This window comes from Bos mutus, chromosome 3 (assembly GCF_027580195.1).
Source record: "Bos mutus isolate GX-2022 chromosome 3, NWIPB_WYAK_1.1, whole genome shotgun sequence".
Classification (NCBI taxonomy): Eukaryota; Metazoa; Chordata; class Mammalia; order Artiodactyla; family Bovidae; genus Bos; species Bos mutus.
Window position 1 is genome coordinate 33,038,646 of NC_091619.1, and position 22,767 is coordinate 33,061,412.

The 22,767-nt window shown below is 35.0% G+C and overlaps 1 protein-coding gene across 2 annotated transcripts in view; it reads right to left on the reverse strand.

Annotated features, from left to right (window-relative positions):
• Nucleotides 1-808: 808 nt before the first annotated feature.
• The window catches only part of STXBP3 (syntaxin binding protein 3), a 54,173-nt gene continuing 32,214 nt past the window's right edge, over nucleotides 809-22,767 (reverse strand). For both annotated transcript variants that reach the window (XM_070367571.1, XM_070367572.1), the window contains exons 10-19: nucleotides 20,969-21,064; nucleotides 20,777-20,834; nucleotides 16,537-16,602; nucleotides 15,676-15,756; nucleotides 14,649-14,787; nucleotides 13,552-13,658; nucleotides 12,908-13,000; nucleotides 10,629-10,714; nucleotides 2,363-2,511; nucleotides 809-1,535 (exon numbers count right to left, since the gene is read on the reverse strand). In XM_070367571.1, coding sequence (XP_070223672.1) covers nucleotides 1,441-1,535; nucleotides 2,363-2,511; nucleotides 10,629-10,714; nucleotides 12,908-13,000; nucleotides 13,552-13,658; nucleotides 14,649-14,787; nucleotides 15,676-15,756; nucleotides 16,537-16,602; nucleotides 20,777-20,834; nucleotides 20,969-21,064 — 970 coding nt within the window. In that variant the 3' untranslated portion in view covers nucleotides 809-1,440. The remainder of the gene's footprint in view (nucleotides 1,536-2,362; nucleotides 2,512-10,628; nucleotides 10,715-12,907; nucleotides 13,001-13,551; nucleotides 13,659-14,648; nucleotides 14,788-15,675; nucleotides 15,757-16,536; nucleotides 16,603-20,776; nucleotides 20,835-20,968; nucleotides 21,065-22,767) is intronic.

A 22,767-nucleotide genomic window follows, 5' to 3' on the forward strand; every position in this document is an offset into this window, starting at 1 on the left:
TCTGCCTCCTTTCTACCTTCAAAACCCCGACCAAATGCAAATATAAAGACAAGCAGAATCTAACCTGTTCAGAACCCCGCTTACCTTTTGAGTCTGAAAAACTTTCTTTTTAGCTTTTCATCCCTTGTTATATGGAATGGGGAGGCATGGCACATAATGCCAAATGCTAAGAGACAATATCTAGCATACATTCTCATATTAAAATCAGTTTCGGCAGGATGGTGAGAGTTACCTATGAAAAATAAAATGAACCCATCAAAACGCTCTAGAAGATCAATGGGTGAATTTACAACCTTAGGTGCAAAGATAGCTCTAAGTACAATACAAATTTGGAGGCCATAAAGGAAAAGTGATAGATTTATCTAAATAAAAATTTTAAATGGTGGTATCAGTATTTTAAATGCACTAACATTTTGACAGCTATGTCCTCACTAGAAATTTACATTAAAGAAATATTTGTGTAAGTTTGCAAAGGTATGTACCCAAACAATGCAGCATTATTTGTAAGAGCAAAATTCTTTAGATAAGTGATATATAAAATTAGGGTCCATTATATGACAGAACATGATGAGGCCAGGTAAAAGGAGAGATCGGGAATGGAGAGGAGAGGTTCCCTTTGTGTAACACATGTACACCCATATCGTCACATTATTCAACCTTATGCAAAGACTACATCATTATCATCTAAGTCAAAAGGAGTTACCTTGGTGGAAAGATTAGGATACATTCTTTTCCTTCTTTGTAATTCTCTTAGAAATTTAAAGTTTCCCAATGTTCCCATCCTCCCCCCAAAAAACAAAAGATAATTTTTGTAAGTATGTATTTATTTTCTTAAAATGTTCATGATTATTTGTTTGATAATTTAAACATTCCAAAATTATATAAAATTGTGTTTTTTAGAAATATCTGGCAAGACAGTAAATGCTGTAAAATATTGCAATTAATGATTGAATTACTTTACATATAAAAGAAGTTATGAATTTCAGTTGAAAGAAAAACTGCACTTTTAGGAAATCATTCTATTATACATATAAATTTACAGTTTTCACTTTTATAATCTTTTCATTTAAAATTGTTTCCCCAAAAACTATATTCCAGCATAAGACAGACAAGTATCTAATAAGTAATTAGTATGTACACAGGTAGGCTGTGAAAAATTAACCACAACTATAATATATTCTGTTCCAAAGCTGAAAACATTTCCTTTTAGAAAGCATTTTAACATTTCTTCTCATCATCCACAAAGCAGCAATAATATTTAAATTAAAAATGGCAAATCCAATGATATGTAATCATAAACAGTCCCTTAAGAAACACATCTGAAAGTCATTATTCCTTAAAATATTTACACTGTTTAAATTACATGAGAGCAACAATGTCTTGATCTATTTTAGTTGAACAAATTAATAAGAATCTCTAAATTGCTCCCCACCCAAAATGTTATTCATCTTTAGTAAAGGAGACTTTATCCTTGGGCTTATTCAGCATCTTTATATCATCCAACAGTTTTCTGGGTGTTAAAATATGCGTGGATCCTGGAAGAGGAAAAGATAAATCTTCAGAGGCCAGCAGTCAAATCAATTTTCCCTGGCTAACTATATTGCCTTGTCCTTCAAATATACAAAGTACAGTAGCTTGGGGCAGCTTAACAAAATTTCTGTAGGCTGCCTTCCTAAACTACAATATTTTAATCCTTCCTCTTCACTAAGCATGCTCAGTAATCCACAAACAAGGCCCACTACTATATTTTGTACTGTAGTTACCACTTTGTACTATATATTGATATACTGAAGAGCAAAATCGGAGGTTAGCCTGTCCCCCTGACAGAACAGCAAGAGTCACTGTGAATTCAGTCACAGAGAACTGTTAAGCAGAACCACAGAATGAAGCTTGATGTACAAATGCGGCATCTCCACACGTCAGGAGAGTCTAGGTATCAGTGGCTTTGACTGAAATTCTTAAAACTAAATTCCATACAGGCTCGGCCAACGTCAGGTCCACAGCCACAAAAAGTTTCAAAATATTTCTGTAGTAGAAATAAATGTTTCAAAAAGTATTTAATCATGAAAGCAAGAAAAGGATAGGATGAAATATTTTAAAGGATATATTTAATTATATTTAAAGAATGCAATATTCCTGAAACTCATTCTCTCAAAATCAAAATTGTAATTTTAAAAAATCATCAAAAGGTCAACCAGGAAAAAACTGGTACATCAGATAAAACACACTGATTCAAAAAATATTTTTTTACACTCAACAATTTAGTTCTAAATGTAAATTACAAGATAAAGTTTTACATATATATTTTTGCATCTAAGGGTTTGTTTTAAAAAAATAGACAAAAGGAAAACACAAGTCTTACCAATAATAACTTCACAGGACTTATGTGCCTGAGAAACTTCATAAGCACAACGCATTTCAGAGTACGTAATCCCTCCAATCACAAAAACAATCAGCTTAGATCCATTTTTTCGATCCTCTAAATAATTAGTTCTGGGTTTCTGCCGAGCACTAAAAAAATAAACACGAACACGTTAAAAATATTTCCAAAGCCATACTGTTTGTAGTCTTTAAAAGAGCCTAACTCAGGCAAACTCAAATTTGGCACCAACTGCACTGATTTTCGGAGAAGGCAATGGCACCCCACTCCAGTACTCTTGCCTGGAAAATCCCATGGATGGAGGAGCCTGGTGGGCCGCAGTCCATGGGGTCGCTAAGAGTTGGACACGACTGAGCGACTTCACTTTCACTTTTCACTTTCATGAATTGGAGAAGGAAATGGCAACCCACTCCAGTGTTCTTGCCTGGAGAATCCCAGGGACAGGGGAGCCTGGTGGGCTGCCGTCTATGGGGTCGCACAGAGTCGGACACGACAGAAGCGACTTAGCAGCAGCAGCAGCAGCAGCAGCACTGATTTTAAGAAAATGACTTAACTATGGTATGACTGGAGCACCACGAGCTAGGCAGGAGAGCCCAAGTTCAATTTTGATCTGAGAGAGTTTGGACAAATGACTCATAATCTAGCTTAGCATGTTTACCTATAAAACGGAGCTATGTGTGTGTGTGTGCTCAGTCATGTCCAACTCTTTGCGATCCCATGCACTACATCCCACCAGGCTCCTCTATCCATGGGATTTTCCAGGCAAGAATATTAGAGTGGGTTGCCATTTCCCTCTCCAGGGGACTTCCCAACCCAGGGATCAAAGCTGTGTCTCCTGTGTCGCCAGCACTGCAGATGGATTTTTTACCTCTGAGCCATCTGGGAAGCCCCAAACAGAGCTAAGGGCCTGTCTTATTTATTTCAGATAAATACATAGTATACCTGGAAAGTCTATGACTTACTGAAGTTAAATAAAAGCAGGGCAGGTTGCATTGAGACAGTAGTAAGAGTTTTAAAGACATAGAGGAGGTGGGGAAGCCCAGGTACTGATTTGGAGCTAACGTGGTATGGCAATGTCCCTTGCTGGAACTCGCTGAAGTACTGAGATATCCAGACAGGAGATATCCAACACATCTGCACGCCTGTGTTCAATGCAGTTTTAGTCACAACAGTCAAGATATAAAAATAACCTAATGTCCATCAATGAACAAATTGACCAAAAAAAAAATTGTGTATATATATTGTAGAATATTGTTCATCCTTAAAAAAGAAGCAAATTCTTCCATCTGCAACAACATGAATAAACAGGGAGGAAATTATGCTAAGTAAAATAAGGCAGACTCAGAAAGACTGCATAATCTCACTTATATGTGGAATCTAAAACAGTCAAACTCACAGAAGCAGAGAGAAGAATGCTGGTGGTCTGGGAAGGTGGGCAGGGGAAGGGAATGAGACAGTGTTGGTCAAAAGGGCACAAAATTCAACCATGCAAGATGAGTAAGTTCTAGAGATCTAATATAGAGCGTGGAGACTATAGTTAACAAAACCACACTGTATATTTGAAATATGCTAAGAGGACAGATTTTAATTAAGTCTTCTTGCCACAAAAAAAGAAAGGAAAGAAGGAAAATGTAATTATGTGTATGTGGAGGTGATGGATATATTAACTAGCTTGTGGTGATTTCACAATGTATATGTATCAAAATCAAGCTGTATACCTTAAACATATGCAACATTATGAAATCAATTACCTCAATAATGCTGGTTAAAAAAAAGAGCAATGTGGGTTCCAATTCTGATTCTGCTTCTTTTTAATTCTGTATTATTTTTAGCAAGTTACTTAACCTCTCTCTAAACCTCAAGGGTTGTTTTCAAGATTAAATGCAATAATATACAGAAGACACTGTATGGAATACAGTGATACTGGGAAACCACTGAATAAACAGCTGTTATTTCTACCTCCTCCCCACTTAGAATGCTCTAGATCTGCACTTATCAAAATAGTAGTCACTAGCCACATGAGGCAATTTAAACTTAACTAAAATTAAAAATTCAGTTTCTCAGTCACACTAGCTACATATCAAGTGCTCAACAGTTATATATGGCTAGTGGTTATAAACAGGACAGTGAAGATAAAGGACATTCCATTATTGTAAGAAAGTTCTATTGGGTAGCACTGCTTTAAATCATAAAAATCACTATATTTGTTCCCATACCCCATGGGTAGAAATTCTGAGCTTTTATTTGAAAACTAAGTATTTTAGAATAAACATTTATGTAATCTATTAAAAATATGTCTAAATTATATATGTGTTCTAGTGAAATAAACCTTCTCCTTTTCCTAGTGTAAGAATAATATCCAATGTATTATCTTATACTCACTTTGGAAACCATATTATAGATACCTCTAAGACATACAATATAGGATATCATGGTAAACTTTTAATAATGTTCTCAGTCTAGCCTTTTGGATGGTAATTTCCATCTGCCATTGTAAGGAATGACGAGATAATAAACAACAGAAAAAGTAAAGAGATTTAGTAGCTGGTTTTGAAAGGTGAAAGAGGAACAAGACACATTCTTGGTTTCCATACAGAATAAATCAAGGACATACTAGAAGTACAACTGTGGTTTAAAAATGTCCAAAAAAGGCAAGATAAATCTAGAAAGCAAAAGAAAAACCAGTAATATTTGCTCAAAATGATTATGTGATTCGAACAATTTTTAAACTTCTGAATAGCAATTTCAGGACAACAGGATTACATTTAATGTGTTTCATATGTATGTCTAAGACACTGTAATAGTTTTATACTGTGAAAGACACATAAATGATTACATCTCTGTATCCTAGAACTCTCACTCCAGAAACCACCTAGAAGCTCCTGTTAAAATAAGAGCAAACATCTGTTTAAAAGCATAGCTGAAAGATGCACATGCAAAACCTCTCTGAAGGTAACTCTCTCTTGATCCTGGGTACTGAAATAAGCTCAGAATCCAAAACAACAAAGCACATGAGGAAATAAGCAACCGTTAAGTGTCTGCACAAATGAAAAGCAGTAAAATTAGAACCCAAAGAATGTCACATGTTGAATTTAGTAAATTTTAGTATTTATTATTTTAGTAAAAAATAGACTAAGTATGTTGAAAATGATAAAACAGAAAGCAAACAAAATAAGGACAAGGAAATCCAAGCATATCGAAAAAGAAACAAGGACAATTTCTAAAAAAAAAGAAAGAAGGAAAAGTAAAGTCGATGAACACAGAAACTAAAAAATAAATAAATACAGCTTACTCAGCAGTTTAGGTACAAATTTAAGACAGAACTAAAGAATTGAAAATTAAATCCAAAGAAAATTTTCTAAAATGAAATACAAAAAGTAAAAGAAATATTAAAACTTGAGAGATATTACAAGGCATGAAAATAATGAGATGTTTGAACAAAATAAGAATTTATAAAAGATATGAAACCTAAGATTTTAGGAAATACATTTGAATCCCAATGAAAGAAATAAAAATAAACCCTCAGGCAGACATAGAATGGCACCCCACTCCAGTACTCCTGCCTGGAAAATCCCATGGACAGAGGAGCCTGGAAGGCTGCAGTCCATGGGGTCACTGAGGGTTGGACATGACTGAGTGACTTCACTTTCACTTTTCACTTTCATGCATTGGAGAAGGAAATGGCAACCCACTCCAGTGTTCTTGCCTGCAGAATCCCAGGAACGGGGGAGCCTGGTGGGCTTCCGTCTATGGGGTCACACAGAGTCAGACACGACTGAAGTGACTTAGCAGCAGCAGCAGCAAACATAGAATAGGGAAATGTACAGAATATCAAAGACAAAAGCAACCAGAGAGAAAAGGCAAATTACCTATATAAAAGTATGAGGAAACTGACAGAAAACACCCCACCCCCATACATACACCTTCCCAAGAGCTAAAGTGGAAACCAAGAAACAGCAGAATAACACCTCAGTGTTGCATGAAGATTACCATGAGCCTAGAAATTCAAAGCTATCATATAAGAACAATAATAAAGACATTTTCAGACAGACAAAACCATAGAGACCCTACCACCAAGAGACCCACACTGAAGAAATTTCTGAAGGATACACATCAGAAAAGAATATAACTGAGCTCAAAAAAGGGGATGCAAGCAGAAGTGGTACACAACATGACTGGTTAATATGCACATACAACTAAGAAAAAGAATGCTCACCATTAATTCTGGAAATAAAAAAGACATAAGGTAAACAATAAAGAATTAAGAGAACATTTAAGGAGTGCATAGTTTGAATTAAGTTTTCTAAGGCTCCGTACTGTTCATCAAGAGGGCAAAGATACTAATCTCAGACTTTGGTGAGTCAAAGATGTGTACTATAATTCTAAATATAACTGCTATGAAAGTACAAATAAGCTATGTAACTTCTAAAATAGGAGAAAAGGGAAAAATAAACTAAATAAAAGGTCCTTAGATCAAGAGAATTACCCTAAAGAAATACTCAAACACACGTAAATGTGTGAGAATGCTCACTGCATATTGTTAGGAAGGATGCTAGTTTTGACCTAGTCTAAATTTCCATTGTGTGGAAAATACATGAATAAACTGTGATAATCATATAAGAATACACCAAACAGCAGTAAAAAAATTTATGCATGTATCAATTTGGGATAAATATCACAAGGATAATGTTGAGAGATACTTAAAAGCAAGTTGCAGGACTTCTCTGGTGATACAGTGGATAAGAATCTGCCTGCCAATGCAGGGGACATGGGTTTGATCCTTGGATTGGGAAGATCCCACATGTGCAGAGCAACTAAAGCCCATGCGCACAACTACTGAGCCCGTGCTCTCGAGCTCTTGAGCTGCAACTACTGAAACCCACATGTCACAACTGCTGAGCCTGCGTGCTGCAACTTCGGAAGCCCATGAACCTTGAGCCTGTAGCAACACGGGAAGCCCTGCAACGAGAAACCCACGTACAACAAAGAGCAGCCTCTGCTCACCAAACTAGAAAAAGCCTGTACACAGCAACGAAGACCCAGTGCAACCATAAATAAATTAATTAATTAATAAAAAAAAAAAAGTTGCAGGAAGACACAACATGACACCATTTATATTAAGATTAAAAACACAAAGATAGCTTGGGGTCATGATAGAGTAAGATGGTCAGAAGGCTGCCCACCAAGAAAACAAGTATAAACCTGGATGAAACTGTGGGGGAAAAAACCATTTCAGATCACTTGGGAAAATGAACCACAGGCAAATGACAAATTAAGAAGAATTTACTCTTTAAAAATGTTAGCTCTCTCTCTCTCTTCCTCTCTTCCTGCTTTTCTCACTTTTCTCTCCCCCTTCCTTTTTCGCTACCCTTCTCTTTCCTTTGTTTCTTTCCCTTTACCCTCTTTCTCTCTTTTTCTTCCCTCCTCCCTCTCTCTCTATCTCTTTTTCTAACTTCCTTTCTTCCTTTCTCAATCTTGCTGCATTCCCTGATTCCTTCCTTCTCTGTTCCTCTCTCCTTTTCACTCTTTAGCTTTTTCTCTATCTTTAGATCTTTCTCTATTTTCTTTCTTTTTTTCTTTTTCACTTTTTTCTTTTTATTTTTTTCTCCCCCTTTTTTTTTTTTGGCTTGGGTGAGGCCCCCCTGAGGGGGTTTTCTGCAAGGAGCAGGCTTTGTATATTGTGTATGTTTTAAAAGCTCCTTTGTTTAAAAGAATTTTTTTTTTAAATCTTTTTCAGCCTTAGGCAATGGTCTGGGAGGCTTTGGATGTAAACTGGGGAATTCTTAGGCCCTGGGAGGTGCAAGCGGAGGTGGGGTAGTGGCCTTAAATCAGAAATTGTTGGATAAATTTTTAAAGGTTTGTGTAGAGGGGGAGGGGGCTCGTCAGGGTGCCCGGCTGCAGCGTCCTCTAAGCCCTCTCCTTCCTCCGGAGGTAGAGCACAGTCTCCCTCCTTTTCTTTGTCAATGGCAGAAAATATGATCTGCGCAGGAGGTGGAGACCCACTACCATCCACCGCTATAGCCTCTCCCATAGGCTATCCAACAGCCTCATGAAAAAAAAAAAAGAAATGTTAATATATAGGTAAGAATGGTGGTGGTGACTATGCAACCTTTTGGCCTGAGGTTACATCCAACCTGCACAGTTCTTCCAACTCAGCAAAAACTGTAGCTTTACTGACTTGAAGCTGGCTGAGAGAACCACCAATTCTACTGCCTGAGGCGGAAGACTTGATACAAGGTAGGAAGCAAAGTGAGTACAAAATCCTACAGCTTTGCTAGTGAAAGGCAGACCTGGTTTAAAGACCTGCAGCACTGGTAGCACAAACCTTGGTCCCAGGATGGGATAGGCGGCATATCAGCCAAAATTTAATGGGGAAACCCTGAGACTAAGAAAGCCAAAGAAGACAAAGTCCCCCCACATCCTTAGCGACTGCCAAATTATGCCTGTGCCAGGGTAAGCCAAAGCCCAAGGAAAAAAATAAGAAAAAAAGAAGGGGGATAGTGGGGAGAAGACTCAAGAACTGACTATGACTTGTAATGCAGTCCTTAACCCACAATCAGATTGATCAGCGGTCGATGGAAGGTTTACAGGCTTGAGGTGTCTAAATACAAGCTCTGCCAAGATAACTGGCTGACCTCTAAACTATTCAGACATAGGGCAACTACTAGGAACCAAGCTAAAAAATTAAATTTAAAATAAAAAAAGCCCTACAATGATATCAGTGGCTACACTGCAAGGGGCATTGATCCCACAGCTTAAAATCTATACAAGTTACTAAAACAAAAAACAACTTAGAGTTGCTGTTACACAAAACAGTGTCTTAAAGGCCTAATTTTCAGCCAAAAATTAGTAGATGTGTAAGAAAACAATAAAGGGTGATCCACATGCTGGAAAAAAAACCATCAACAGAAACTGACCCTAAGTGAATCCAGATGTTGGATTTAGCAGACTTCAAAGATCCTATTATAAATATGATCAAATAATTAAAGAAAATTATGCTAACAATATGTTAATCAATGGAGAATTTCAAAAGAGAAATGGAAAGTAAAAACGAAGCAAATGGAAATTCAAAAGGTGATTAGTACAATAATGAAATGAAAAATTGAGTAGATGGGCTCGATAGCAGATTTGAGATGTCAGATTAAAGAATCAAAGAACTGAAGATGGATCAATAGATATTAGCATATCTGAAGAACAGAAAGAAGAAAGGTGGAAGAAAGGTAAACAGAGCCTCAGTGACCCATAAGACAAAGTCAAATGTTCCAACATCTGGGTGATGGACTTTCAAAAGCAGATGAGGGAGAAAGAAGTGGGCAGAAAAAATTTGAAGAAACAGCAACTGAAAACCTCCGAAATTTTGATGAGAACAATTAACTTGTAAATCCAAGAAAATTCAACTAATCCCAGGAAGAACAAACACAACAAGAACTCCACTTGGGCACACAACAGTTAAACTGCTAAAAGCCAAAGACCAGTAGAAAAATCCTACAAAACAGAACTCTATATACATTGTTTAGAATACAAATATATGTAGAAAATGTATGAAGATATATAGATCAATGATAAACAGCAAATTCAAGATAGTGAAGAAGGGAGAATAATAAAAATCAGAGAGTGATATATAGGAAGCTTGAACTGTACTTAAAATGATTCATTTGTTAATCTGGGCACCAAGTATAGGGTATGCATTATAATACTCTCTACAGCTTTCTGAATGCTTCAAATATTTTCTCACCAAAAGTCATCAAAAAGGATTTTGTCATCTGCTAATGTGAAGGAAAAAAAAAAGATAAGGGGAGAAACTCTTCTCTAGTTTCATGAAAATATTTTTTATAATAAAGCACATTTTCATATTGCCTCTCTGTGTGTATGTGTGCATGTGTGTCTGTATGTCAGTCATTCAGTCGTGTCCGGCTCTTTGTGACCCCATGGACTTTTCTGTCCATGGAATTTTCCTGGCAAGAATATTGGAGTGAGTTACCATTTCCTACTCCAGGGGATCTTCCCAACCAGGGATCAAACCCAAGTCTCTTACACTGGCAGGAGGATTCTTTACCACTGTGCCACCTGGGAAGCCCCATTGCTTATCTGGATTCATTAAGACAGTTACAGTTACAGAAAAACTACCTTTTAAGTGACTACATGCTTCAAGGAGAGTTATCAATATAGGAATATCTGTGTACCATTTCAATTATTAGTCTGCAATATCACAGTGAAAATTTCACTGACTTTCATTTACAGATTTTACCTTACAGCTCCTGAGCCATTCCAGACTGCTGGGCACTGGGAACAATATGGCCACTCTTTTGAATCTAATCTGTTATCAATGGCATCCTAGGGAAGATAAGAAATCCATCAAGAAGATACTATAAACTCCAATATTTTGTTTTACATAAAACTCAAAACTTGTATTTACAATTAAAGACCACAAGGGTACATATTTAATAAAATAAGGTTAGCCCTCTTTTTGAAACTCACAAATCTTATTTGCTACAAAATTAATGCAATTATTAAACCAATATTTATTGCATGCCTACATTTCTTATTTAGAGGGTTACCACTTTGGTGTAAAAATCCCAGGTACTTTATCAGGGTCTTTATCTCGAGAATGCTAGGGGTTTGTAAATACCATCTTAACCCTGACAGACTTCTTAGGCTACCAGAGTCCAGGCCTTGCCTTTCATAGCTGAAGTCGTTCAGTCGTGTCCAACTCTTTGCGACCCCATGTACAATAGCCTACCAGGCTCCTTCGTCCATGGGATTTTCCAGGCAAGAATACTGGAGTGGGTTGCCATTTCCTCCTCCAGGAGATCTTCCCGATGCAGGGACTGAACCTCGGTCTCCTGCATTGTAGGCAGACACCTTACCGTCTGAGCCACCAGTGAAGTCTTTGCCCTTCACAGTGACGGCTTTAAAACAAAACATGCATCCTGGCCTAGGTGTATTCAAGACTATCTGATGAGATGGAAGAAGCTTTCTTTTTCATTTAAAAATGTTTCCTTCTTTTTATGGTTAACATCTTACGATATTTATGTGTATGTATATAATACACACATAGTGTTTGATCAGTACAGCATTTATATAGCTTATAAATAAATGTATAGTGTTTTAATCAGTACAGCACTTACACAGTTTATAAACAGCCACATACTGTAGCCTCCTGGTCACATTTATTATGAGAAAGTATACGTAATTAAAAGTTTGAAGACCACCGATTTAGAACACCACAACTTTAGAACATGGTTGCACAAACAGTAACAATAAGTAGGAATGGACACAAGGTCCTCCGTAGTCCTGCTGCTGCTGCTGCTAAGTCGTTTCAGTCATGTCCAACTCTGTTCGACCCCATAGACAGCAGCCCACCAGGCTCCCCCGTCCCTGGGATTCTCCAGGCAAGAACGCTGGAGTGGGTTGCCATTTCCTTCTCCAAAGCATGAAAGTGAAAAGTGAAAGTGAAGTCGCTCAGTCGTGTCCGACTCTTAGCAATCCCATGGACTGCAGCCACCAGGCTCCTCCATCCATGGGATTTTCCAGGCAAGAGTACTGAAGTGGGGTACCATCGCCTTCTCTGTCCATAGTCCTAGAGTATTTCAATAAGACTGCAAGATGTGAAGCATCAAAGCTTCAGGAGAACCCCAAAGGCCTTAGGTTGCTACTGAGGTAAAGTGGAGTTTTTGAATTTAACATGTAAATCCTTGTTAAAAGGTTTGAGAAGGTCAATTCTTATTTTTAAAATACTATCAATAGCAAAGAAAAACTCCTTAGTTCCACATTCTTGTTACAGATCAGGAAAAAAAAAAATCTTACATTGTAGGGAAAAAAGTCTAAACTCTGAAATCTTCATCTTAAATCAAGCATGTGTAAATGACATAGAATTAGTCAAGCAAAACAGAAAAATCATGGGATAAACTGTACACAATTTCCAAAGGAAAGTAGAAATTAATGTTTAATAAGTTAAAGGCAAATTGGAATAAATAGAACTATCTGATTATGACTTTATTGAGCTCATAATGCAATTATTAGTTCATTTTCTAATTTCCTATAATTGAAAATTATTTTCTAAAAGCAAACAGTACTAAAAGAATCAGGCATCTGTCGATTATAAAAGCAAACGATAGTGAGGTTTACATTTTAATCACAAATCCATTTCTAAGAATATTGGAATTTAACACTCTAATAGTGATCACAAAAAATGTTATTTTGTTGAACTTTCATTCAACTAAATTATTCATATTTCTGCTACATAGTAATTTCAAACAACAGAGTCTTTTTCATAAAGCATGCCTGTGCTTATATTTTTAAATTTATTTTGAGGCAATTAGTGGTATGAATTGGCAGTCTTTAAGGGAGAACTTTCAAAAGCTTCCTCTCCTCCCTTGATATCAGATACAGCCTTCTTTTGTGAACCCTCTCAGTACTGCAGATAATTCCTGACCCAAAGATATGCTCAAACTGACAGATAAATGGACAGAGAGTAAAAAATATTCTACAAAGGGCAGAGTATAAATAAAATTTAATGAATTTTACCTCCAAAATATCTTTGATGAAAGGTGTCCATCTAGACAGTTGAAAAGTTTCTTCTGCAGACCGATCCTTTCTTGATGGTTTGCCTTGTTGAGACTAATATAATTAGAGGAAAAAAACTAAAGATCAGTGATTTTATTTAGTGATACTCTTTATCTTTTCTATCAAGATGTTTAATTTACAACAAATACTATGTTGTATTTGACTTAAAACTAAGAGTGGAAAAGTCCACTAAAAATATCTGAATAGGTGTAGTCACATAACTTCACAGTATTTCTGTACATTAATGATAAAATTTATGATAGTATCAGAAAGTGTGTTTTCTCCAAAATGCTTATATAAAACTTGATGGGAAAGAGTAAGATTCTACAGACTTCTTCAAATTTTGCTATAAATAAATCATAGAAAGAAAAGCATAAATAGCAAATTACAACGGAAGCTAAAAGATATAAATTCACTAGAAAAATGTATTTGTCCAAATTACTCATACATGGAAAAGAAAAGAAAAATTTTAATATTTTATTTACCAAATCTACAAAGGAAATTAAGAAGACTGTCTACATGGATTCCCACATAAGAAAACACATTTAATGCAAACAACCATGCACGCACATGTATAAGTTTATACAGAATGTAAGATTTCTTACTGGAGGGACAATGGGAACACCGAGGTAGCTCCAGTTACGAATCATGTCACTCTCATTTTCTATCTTTACATTCTGGATCAATCTGTCCAAGTTTTCTTCTGTAGTTCCTTAGATAAATAAAAATGAATGCACAGTCAAATAATTGCTACCACAATCATTTCTAGGTTTAGGTACCCAAGAATAAAGCTTTTTTTTCTTAAAGAAAGCAAACATTTAAATTATATAACCTTCAATCTGCTCCCAATTCCACATTTTTCCTTTTATTTATCTTAATCAACTTTAACCACTACTTTTGATTCTACCAGGGTTTGATCCCTGGGTTGGGAAGATCCCCTGGAGAAGGGAAAAGCTACCTACTCCAGTATTCTGGCCTGGGGAATTCCATGGACTTTACAGTCTATGGGGTCGCAAAAAGACACGACTGAGCAACTTTCACTTTCACTTTTCACTTTAATTTTTCTAAGATTCTCTTATGACCAGTAGTAAACCACTTATTGTAAAGTAATTTTAGATCTGGGTACTCCTTGGAAGGAAAGTTATGACCAACCTAGATAGCATATTCAAAAGCAGAGACATTACTTTGCCAACAAAGGTCCGTCTAGTCAAGGCTATGGTTTTTCCTGTGATCATGTATGGATGTGAAAGTTGGACTGTGAAGAAAGCTGAGTGCCAAAGAATTGATGCTTTTGAACTGTGGTGTTGGAGAAGACTCTTGAGAGTCCCTTGGACTGCAAGGAGATCCAACCAGTCCATCCTAAAGGAGATCAGCCCTGGGTGTTCTTTGGAAGGAATGATGCTAAAGCTGCAACTCCAATACTTTGGCCACCTCATGTGAACAGCCGACTGATTGGAAAAGACCCTGATGCTGGGAGGGATTGGGGGCAGGAGGAGAAGGGGATGACAGAGGATGAGATGGCTGGATGGCATCACCAACTTGATGGACATGAGTGTGAGTGAACTCTGGGAGTTGGTGATGGACAGGGAGGCCTGGCGTGCTGCTATTCATGGGGTCGCCAAGAGTCAGACACGACTGAGCAACTGAACTGAACTGATCTTTATCTTAATATATTTATTAAAAAATAAACAATCTATATTACCATTAATACTGAAGATATAAAGTAGGATTGCTCTTATTTTATCATAATTATCATGATTTTTACTGAGTAGAACTGGAAGGAGTACTCGCATAGCATCTTTGACTTTCTGTCCTTCTGCATCAGTTCCAAGTGCCAGGTCCTTAATGAAAATGAAATATAGTCAGTGGTCTATGATCTAAATTCATTTTTCAGTTAAAAATATTACTAAAATTTGCCAAATTTTAATGGAAAATTGATGATATTTCATAGGAAATGTGAGCATCACTTGTAAACAATTACTGTATAAAATGTAAAAAGTCAAAACAATTCAGAAAGGAAGAAAATCATTAATCTAAACTTTTGCTAACATGGTAGACATGAGCTACATGTGGCTACTGAGCACTTGAAATGGCTCTAGTCTGAATCAAGATGTGCTGTAAGTTAAAACAACAGTTTGAAGATTTACATTTGAAAAAAAGTGTAACATATTTCAATAATTGTTTTAATACTGATTACATGTTGAAATGATAGTATTTTGGATGTACTGAGTTAAGTCAAATATATTATTAAAATTAACCACACTCATCTCATTTTACATTTTTAATGTAATGACTAGAATATTTAAAATTAAATATGACTTGCATTCTATTTCTATTAGACAGTACTGATTTGAACAGTTTTGGCATCAGAGAGGAGCCTTTAATTAAATGTGCCTACACAGTACTCTGCAGGGTGTTACCTGAAATGCTGCACCCACTGAAAAAGGCCAGTCAACAATGTTACCCTGAATTAATGCTCCAAACATTGAAATCATCCCATTCAACCAAACATGCAGATTAGGAGGGACAGCCTACTATTAACATGATACTGTATAGCTACTTGTTAGCGTTGGTAAGGAATATTGTATTAAATACCAAGTGGGTGTATCTCCTCCTAAAAGAGATTGTGTGGTTTAGGGCACTATATTGAGCAAAAAGTTAGGTTTTACCTTACAGAGTTAATTCTGGAAATCTACCTTGAATGTAGGTGTTTCTGATTCTGCACTTACCTGTTCAGTTTTGCAGAGCTTTTCTATATTAGGCTTGAACTTATTCATGCAATCTTCTGCTAAGTTAAGATGAACAACTTGCTGAAAAACAGAAAAAAATCAATTATTTAAAGCATTTTCATTTCTTTCTGTGTAACTGATAATGCTAAACTTTTGAGATGGGCCTGAAGGGAAGTATGAGCTTATGTGGGAAGGAGGTACCATGTAAATCAAGGGAAACAACTCAAGAAAGGAAAAAAAGTGGAAATTATCATGATCTAAAGGGGACACTCAATAGACCACAAAAAACAGAACGAAAGGGTTGAACTTGTATTGGGTTTACAAGTAGTGAAAAATAAAGTGAGAAAAAACCAGTGAAGTCCATAAAGTCAAGCAGAAAAAGTCTGAATTTACGTTATTGATTTTTGATTAGGGAGTAATACAATAAAAAAACATTTAAATATTATTCTGACAATGACTTCTGAGAAGGACTGAAACAGCAAAAACAAACAAAAAATAGTTTACCTGCCCACACAGCTTTAATTGCTTTAAAATTTACTAATATATAACTATTAATTCAAAGAAGCAAGTATAATAACAAGGACTTGTCAATCCAATATTGAATTTTCTTATTAAGCTGATAAAAAATAAAAGTTTCTCTGGCTGTTCAAGACAAAGATATAAAAAAGTTTTGGCTGGATTTGAACAAATATAGAGAATTCTATTGGGTAGCTTAGACATTTGGGGTATTTCTCAGACCTAAAGTAAGGGTTCAAAGGACAACTAATACCAAGTATTCCATGACACCCAATGCTAAACTTGACTACAGAACTGGGTGGACTAATAAATTAAAAATGATTTCTTATATATGATATCACTTACCTTAGTAATCTGTTTACGGAAATGAGGCATCTTTTTCATCAGCTGGGTAAGAGCACTAAGTGATGTCTAGGAAAAATCAAACATTTTAAAAAACTAACTTATGATTCAGCTATTTTATACAATAACTTTTAAATCCTATAGTTTTAAATCTTTATTAATTTACTAAATATTTGCCAATTAAAAAAAACAATTTCAAGAGGTTTCCAGTTGCAGCCATGATAAAAGTAGCTGATATAAAAATTATTCTCCCTCCATAAACAAAACCCAAATTGGACAAAATAAAAAAAGACAACAGCTTTCAAGCAAAGGATGTCTTAAAAATAGTTCAAAGTTAGGTTACTTGAGCAAAGGGAAGCACAGGAGGTGATCCCTGCACTCATCTGGCTCTTCTCTGGAACATTTTCCAAAGCACAGTAAAAGGAGGTAGAGTTCAAGTAGAAAAAAAGTCTCTCTAGGCAGAGGAAAAAGAGATCAGAGTTTGGGGCTACTGAGGTAGGGTCTGCGGTCCAGGGGTAGCATAACTCACAGATGTGTAGAGGAGATGCCTTAGGATCCCTGGCCAAACACTAAGCTGCATGTGTACAGGGTATAAGTCTTAGAGGCCTAACAGAGAATGACTGCAGAGATTTCAGATGGTCTTTACACTAAGACAGTATTGGCATTCTCTGATCCAGACAAAGTAAAGAGCTCTAAGTGAACATCCCAGACATTCAGTCCTGGAAGGACTATGTCTTTGAACTAAATGTAAAAGTGAAATACATGCAACGTAACAAAAGCCTCACATGAAATTTTCACACAATCTAGGTTATTTACCAGCAAATTAACCGACTGCCAGAACAGAACTCAGCACTCTTTGTAAACAGAACATCATCAATAGCCTCTGCAATATAGCATCCACAAGCTCCAACATACAATATATAACTGGACATGTAAAACAGGAAAAAGTGATACTCAAGTGGTAAAAACAGTCAATAAAAGCAGACTCAAAATAATCCAGATGCTGGAGTTAGCAGACAAGGAATTTAAAATAACATATTTATGTTAAAGAAAACAGGGGAAAAGATAAACTATAAATGAATGAAAAGATGGAGTATATCAGTAGAGAATCAGACTTGATTTAAAAAAATGCAATGAATGTCCCAGAACTAAATGCAATCTTTGAAATTAAAAATACAATGAATGACATACATTATTGGTGAGACTGTAAAATGGTACAGCAAACTAGTAAGTTTGGAAGTTTTCTACATGATTAAATATACATTTACTATATAATATATAACCCAGCAATCCCACTCTTATTTAAACAAGTGAATGAAAACATCCGTTCACACAAAACCTGAATGTTCACAGTGGCTTTATTTGTAATTGCCATCAACTTGGGAAAAAACCTAAATGTTCTGCAATTTGTGAACGGATAACATCCATACAATATATCCATACAGCGGAATACTACTCAGCAATAAAAATGTCGAAGCTACTGTTATATGTCACATGGATGAATGTCAAGTGCAATAGATTAAATGAAAAAGCCATATTGTTGTTTTTATTATGTTATGACGCAAATGACACTTAGCTGTCATTCTGGAAAAGGCAAAACTATAATAATAGAAAAAAAGAATAGTGGTTCTAAGGTGGAGAGGTTGCCTACCAAGTGGCAGAAGGCAATGGGGGGATATTGATGGAACCGTCCTATATCTTGGTTGCATGAGAGTACACATTTGTCAAAACTCACAGAATCATACACTATAAAGGGGAACTTTACTTTCTAACTCAGTTTAAAAAAGCACTAGTCAAAATAAAGCAGGTATGGCTATATTAAAATCAGACAAAGTAGAGTTTAAGGCAAGGAATACTGCAAATGAAAACTACAATGACATTTTATACTGATAAAAGATAAATTCAATAGAAAGAAAACTATCTTAAATTTATAAAGAGTCTAATTAAACAAGGCTGCATCAGTTGATATAGCTTTGAGAGTTGATAAGATTATTAAAATACACTACTTCAACCATACATTATACCATTCCTGGTAACTGATATAAAAAACAGATAAAAAATTTGTAAAGAGATAGAATATTTGAATAACATGATGAATCAACTTGGCTTAATTAACATTCACGGAATTTGTATTCTTTTCAAGTACACATAGGGTATTTACCACAACAGATCATATGATAGGTCACAAGCCAAGCCTGAACAAATTTCAAAGGACTAAACTCATACAGACTTCATTCTCTGACCACTATATAATTAAATTACAACTCAGTAACAGTAAGATAAGTAGAAAACTCACAAACTCCTTGAAATTAAAAAAAAAAATTCCTATATAACACATGAGTCAAAGAAGAAATTATAATAAGAAAATATTCTGAGCTAAATGGAAGTAAAAATAGGTTATTCCAAAACTTGGGAAATGCAGCTACATAATGTTAAGAAGGAAATAACTAAATATATATAGGAGAGAAAAAAGTCAAAAATCAATGTTCTTAACATCCGACTCAGGAAGTTAGAAAAAGAAAAACAAGCCAAAGAAAGTTGAAATCAATTCAATATAAAACTAACATACAAAAGAAAAATCAGCAAAGCCAAAAGTTGGTTCTTCGAAATACTAATAATTTATAAATAGGGGATGTTAATAGTAAAGAAACTAAAACACAAATCAACAAAATTAGGATTAAATAGAACATAGGTACAGGTTCTATAGACACTGAGAAGATAAGAGGATATTTGAAAATGTAGATGTAGTAGACAAATCCCTTAAAAATGCAGTATCCCAAAAGTGATATAAGAAAAAATTAAAATCTGAAGAGCTCTGTACCTATTAAAGACCTTATAATTAGACTTCCACATAAAGAAAACTCCATGCCCAGACTGCTTCAGTTGTGAAGTCTTTCAAGCAATGGTGGGACAAGTAACGACCACGTTACACAAACACTTCCAGAGAATAATGTGACAGGGAAAGCATTACAATTCATTTTAGACCAATATAATTTTGCCACCAAAACTGCCTAGAACATTACCACAAGAATAAAAAGAATTATTGCTCATAAACCTAGAAATACTATTGCTCATAAACCTAGAAGTAAACATTCTACACAAAATATTAGCAAGCAGAATCCAGTGATATAGGAAAGGGATAAGTTATCATAACTTAGTGGAGCTAATTCTAAGAACGCATGGATGGTTTAATGTTAGAGAACAGTGAATGTAACTCATCACATGAACAGAATAAAAAAGGAAAAAATAATTTAATAGGTGCTGAAAAAGCATTTGATGAAGTCGGACACTCATTGTTGATTTAAAAAACAAACAAAAAAAAACCTGTTGACAAATATGGAATAGAAGGGAACTTCTTAATCTGACAAAGGATGTATCTACAATAACCTAAAACTACCATAATACCCAATGATGAAATAGCAAACACATTTCCCCCAAGGCTGGGAATGAGACAAGGATATCCTGTCACCAGATCTACTCTATATTTTACTGCTAGGAGGTATTAAGAAAATACCAAGAAAATACCAAATAGGAGGTATCAAGAAAATCAGTATAAAATGTATAAAGAGTCAAAAGGATAGGCTAAATTTTCTTTATTCATAGATATTATTGTGCAACTTTTGAAATGACAGAAATGTCCTATATCTTGATTTAGGTGGCAGTTCCACATGGTGTGTGTTTACATGTGTGTGTGTATGAATACAAATATATGTATGTAAAAAGTTATTCAGTATACACACAAGATTTGTGCATTTTATTTAGGTAAATTATGAATGTGAAAAGTGAAAGTGTTAGTTGCTCAGTTGTGTCTGACACTGCGACCCCATGGACTGTAGCCTGCCAGGCTTCTCTGTCCCCAAGGGATTTCCCAGGCAAGACTACTGGAGTGGGTTGACATTCCCTTCTCCAGAGGATCTTCCCGACCCAGGGATCAAACCTGGGTCTCCTGCACTGCAGGCCAATTCTTTATCACTGAGCCACCATAGCTTAATATTAAAAACCTTAACATGAATACATTTATGCAATTGGCTAAATGGTCTTTTAAAAATAAACTTTAAATGTAGCAAGACAGATAAAATATTGCTAAGTGTTGAGGCTGAGTAATGGGTACAGGAAAGTTTATTTTCTCTACTTTGTGTATGTTAGAAACTTCTCAAATGGAAAGTTAAAAAGATAAAAAAATTTACACAAACTTTAAAATTCACATTTGTCATAACCTTGAAAGTTATATTAACACTCTTACCTTTCCTTCTGTTGCTTTCTTTGTTGATGAAATTTCCTTCATAAGCTTGGGAATTTCCCTGTCAAATTATTAGAAAGTTCTTTAAATTTCTAAAGTTTAATTCACAAAAGTATCTTAAGATTAAAAAATGTACTATTAGTACTCTGTAATTAGTATTTAAATATGGAACAAAAATTAAACAGGTTCACATACTCTAATACAACTGCAATATGGCGATGCCGAATTTTGACCCAGAGGTCATCATCTTCTTCAAGGATTGCCTCCTTTTCCTTCCCATCTGTCTTATATCTACAAGTAAGAGAAGTATGAAACTTTTGGATTATTTTGTGCCAGATAAAGTAAAAGAAAAGTTTTTATAAATAACAATTTTAAGACACAGCTCAAGAAACTGAAGATTTTTAGGAGGATAATGAATACCTATCCAAAACTAAGGCATATTGCTATCCATACAACAAAAATCAAGTGCCACGCCCACCACGACCTTTTTACTTTCAATGTTACTTTCAATTTTTTGCTGTCATTATTACAGACTTTTATCTCAGTATCTTAGAAACAAAAATTCAGTGTTCCACAGTCAACTTTAACAAGAGTGAATATATTAACAATTTGTATTCTAATTGCTCAAAACAATACTTTTGATGTACTAACCATCAACACAATTGTCAAACATCCATTAAGAAATGTCACTCCCTAATGAAGTCTATTAAATACTGAAGGTGTTTCAGAGTTGATACAAAATTCACAAACATATATATTTATCTATTTCTATATTCTTTCCTTACCCTATAACCACATCTCCTTTAAAGAACTGGGAAAGGCAATGAGAAAAAAACTAATGTAGCCATTAAAAACTTTGATTGCTTTAATGAGTTCTACTGAACTGAGAGGCAATTAAAGAGGTTCAAGAAATTACTCCAAATGGATACTCAGAAATTTCTGCTCTGTATTATTTCCATTAAAAATCGTGATGGAGCACAATCCATAGGAAGTTCATGCTTCCCTCTAGTCTGACCCCTAGACTTTCTTGACTCATAAGAAAAGGCATATCTCTGATTTTTTTGTTTTTAAATAAGTCTCTCCACTACCCTTAAAAAATTAAATCTTGCTTTCCTTGCCAACAAACCTAGGGAGATAAATATTTTAAGTACTAGGTTAGAAATGTCTGAAAGTTAACGTCAATAAACTGGAACCAAATCCTTTAGTGTCCATTACTTCAAGTCATTTCCAAATCTCTTGAGCAATGTAGGTTTAGAGACCTAAAGGATAAGAGAGATAAATAACATCCTTTCTGAAAATTCGGAATAAACTGCTTAAAACTACTTTTATACTAGAAAAATAGCTATGTTGCTCTGTCAGCTAATATTAATACAAGTAACAAAGAAAAACTCAGAATTTGACTAGAAGGCAAATAAAAATACAAGAGAAAATACAAAATTAGTTTAAACAATATTTAAGAAAAAATGTTAAATATAATTAGCACAAATTTTTGGATTTTTTAATCTACAAAAATTACTAAACATAAGATTTCAGAAAACTAATTTTCATTTTTATTACTTCCAAGCAGTAACTCTTGGCTGAAAAATGCCAATCTGGATTTTGAAATTATGATATCAAATAACATGTTTTATATATATGTGTGCATGTGGTACATACACTCAAATAACATGTTATATATATATGTGTGTATGTATATACATAAATGATATACATAGGTGACAATAAGATGGTTCCTTAATAGAAAAATAATTTCATTTTCCATTTAACTATTTGATATTACTTTTAAAGTTAATATGCTTATATCAGAGTTAAATCAATAATAGGTACCAAACTGGTAAAACTGCTTCTCTTCTCAATAACCAGCCTATATAGTTTTCTAATATTCTAGTATTTTTAAATACATTATGGTGACAAGACACACGTTTACATACTTTTGGATGTCCAATTCAGAATAATCACTGCCTAACCAATTTGAATATGTTTTCCACTTCAGT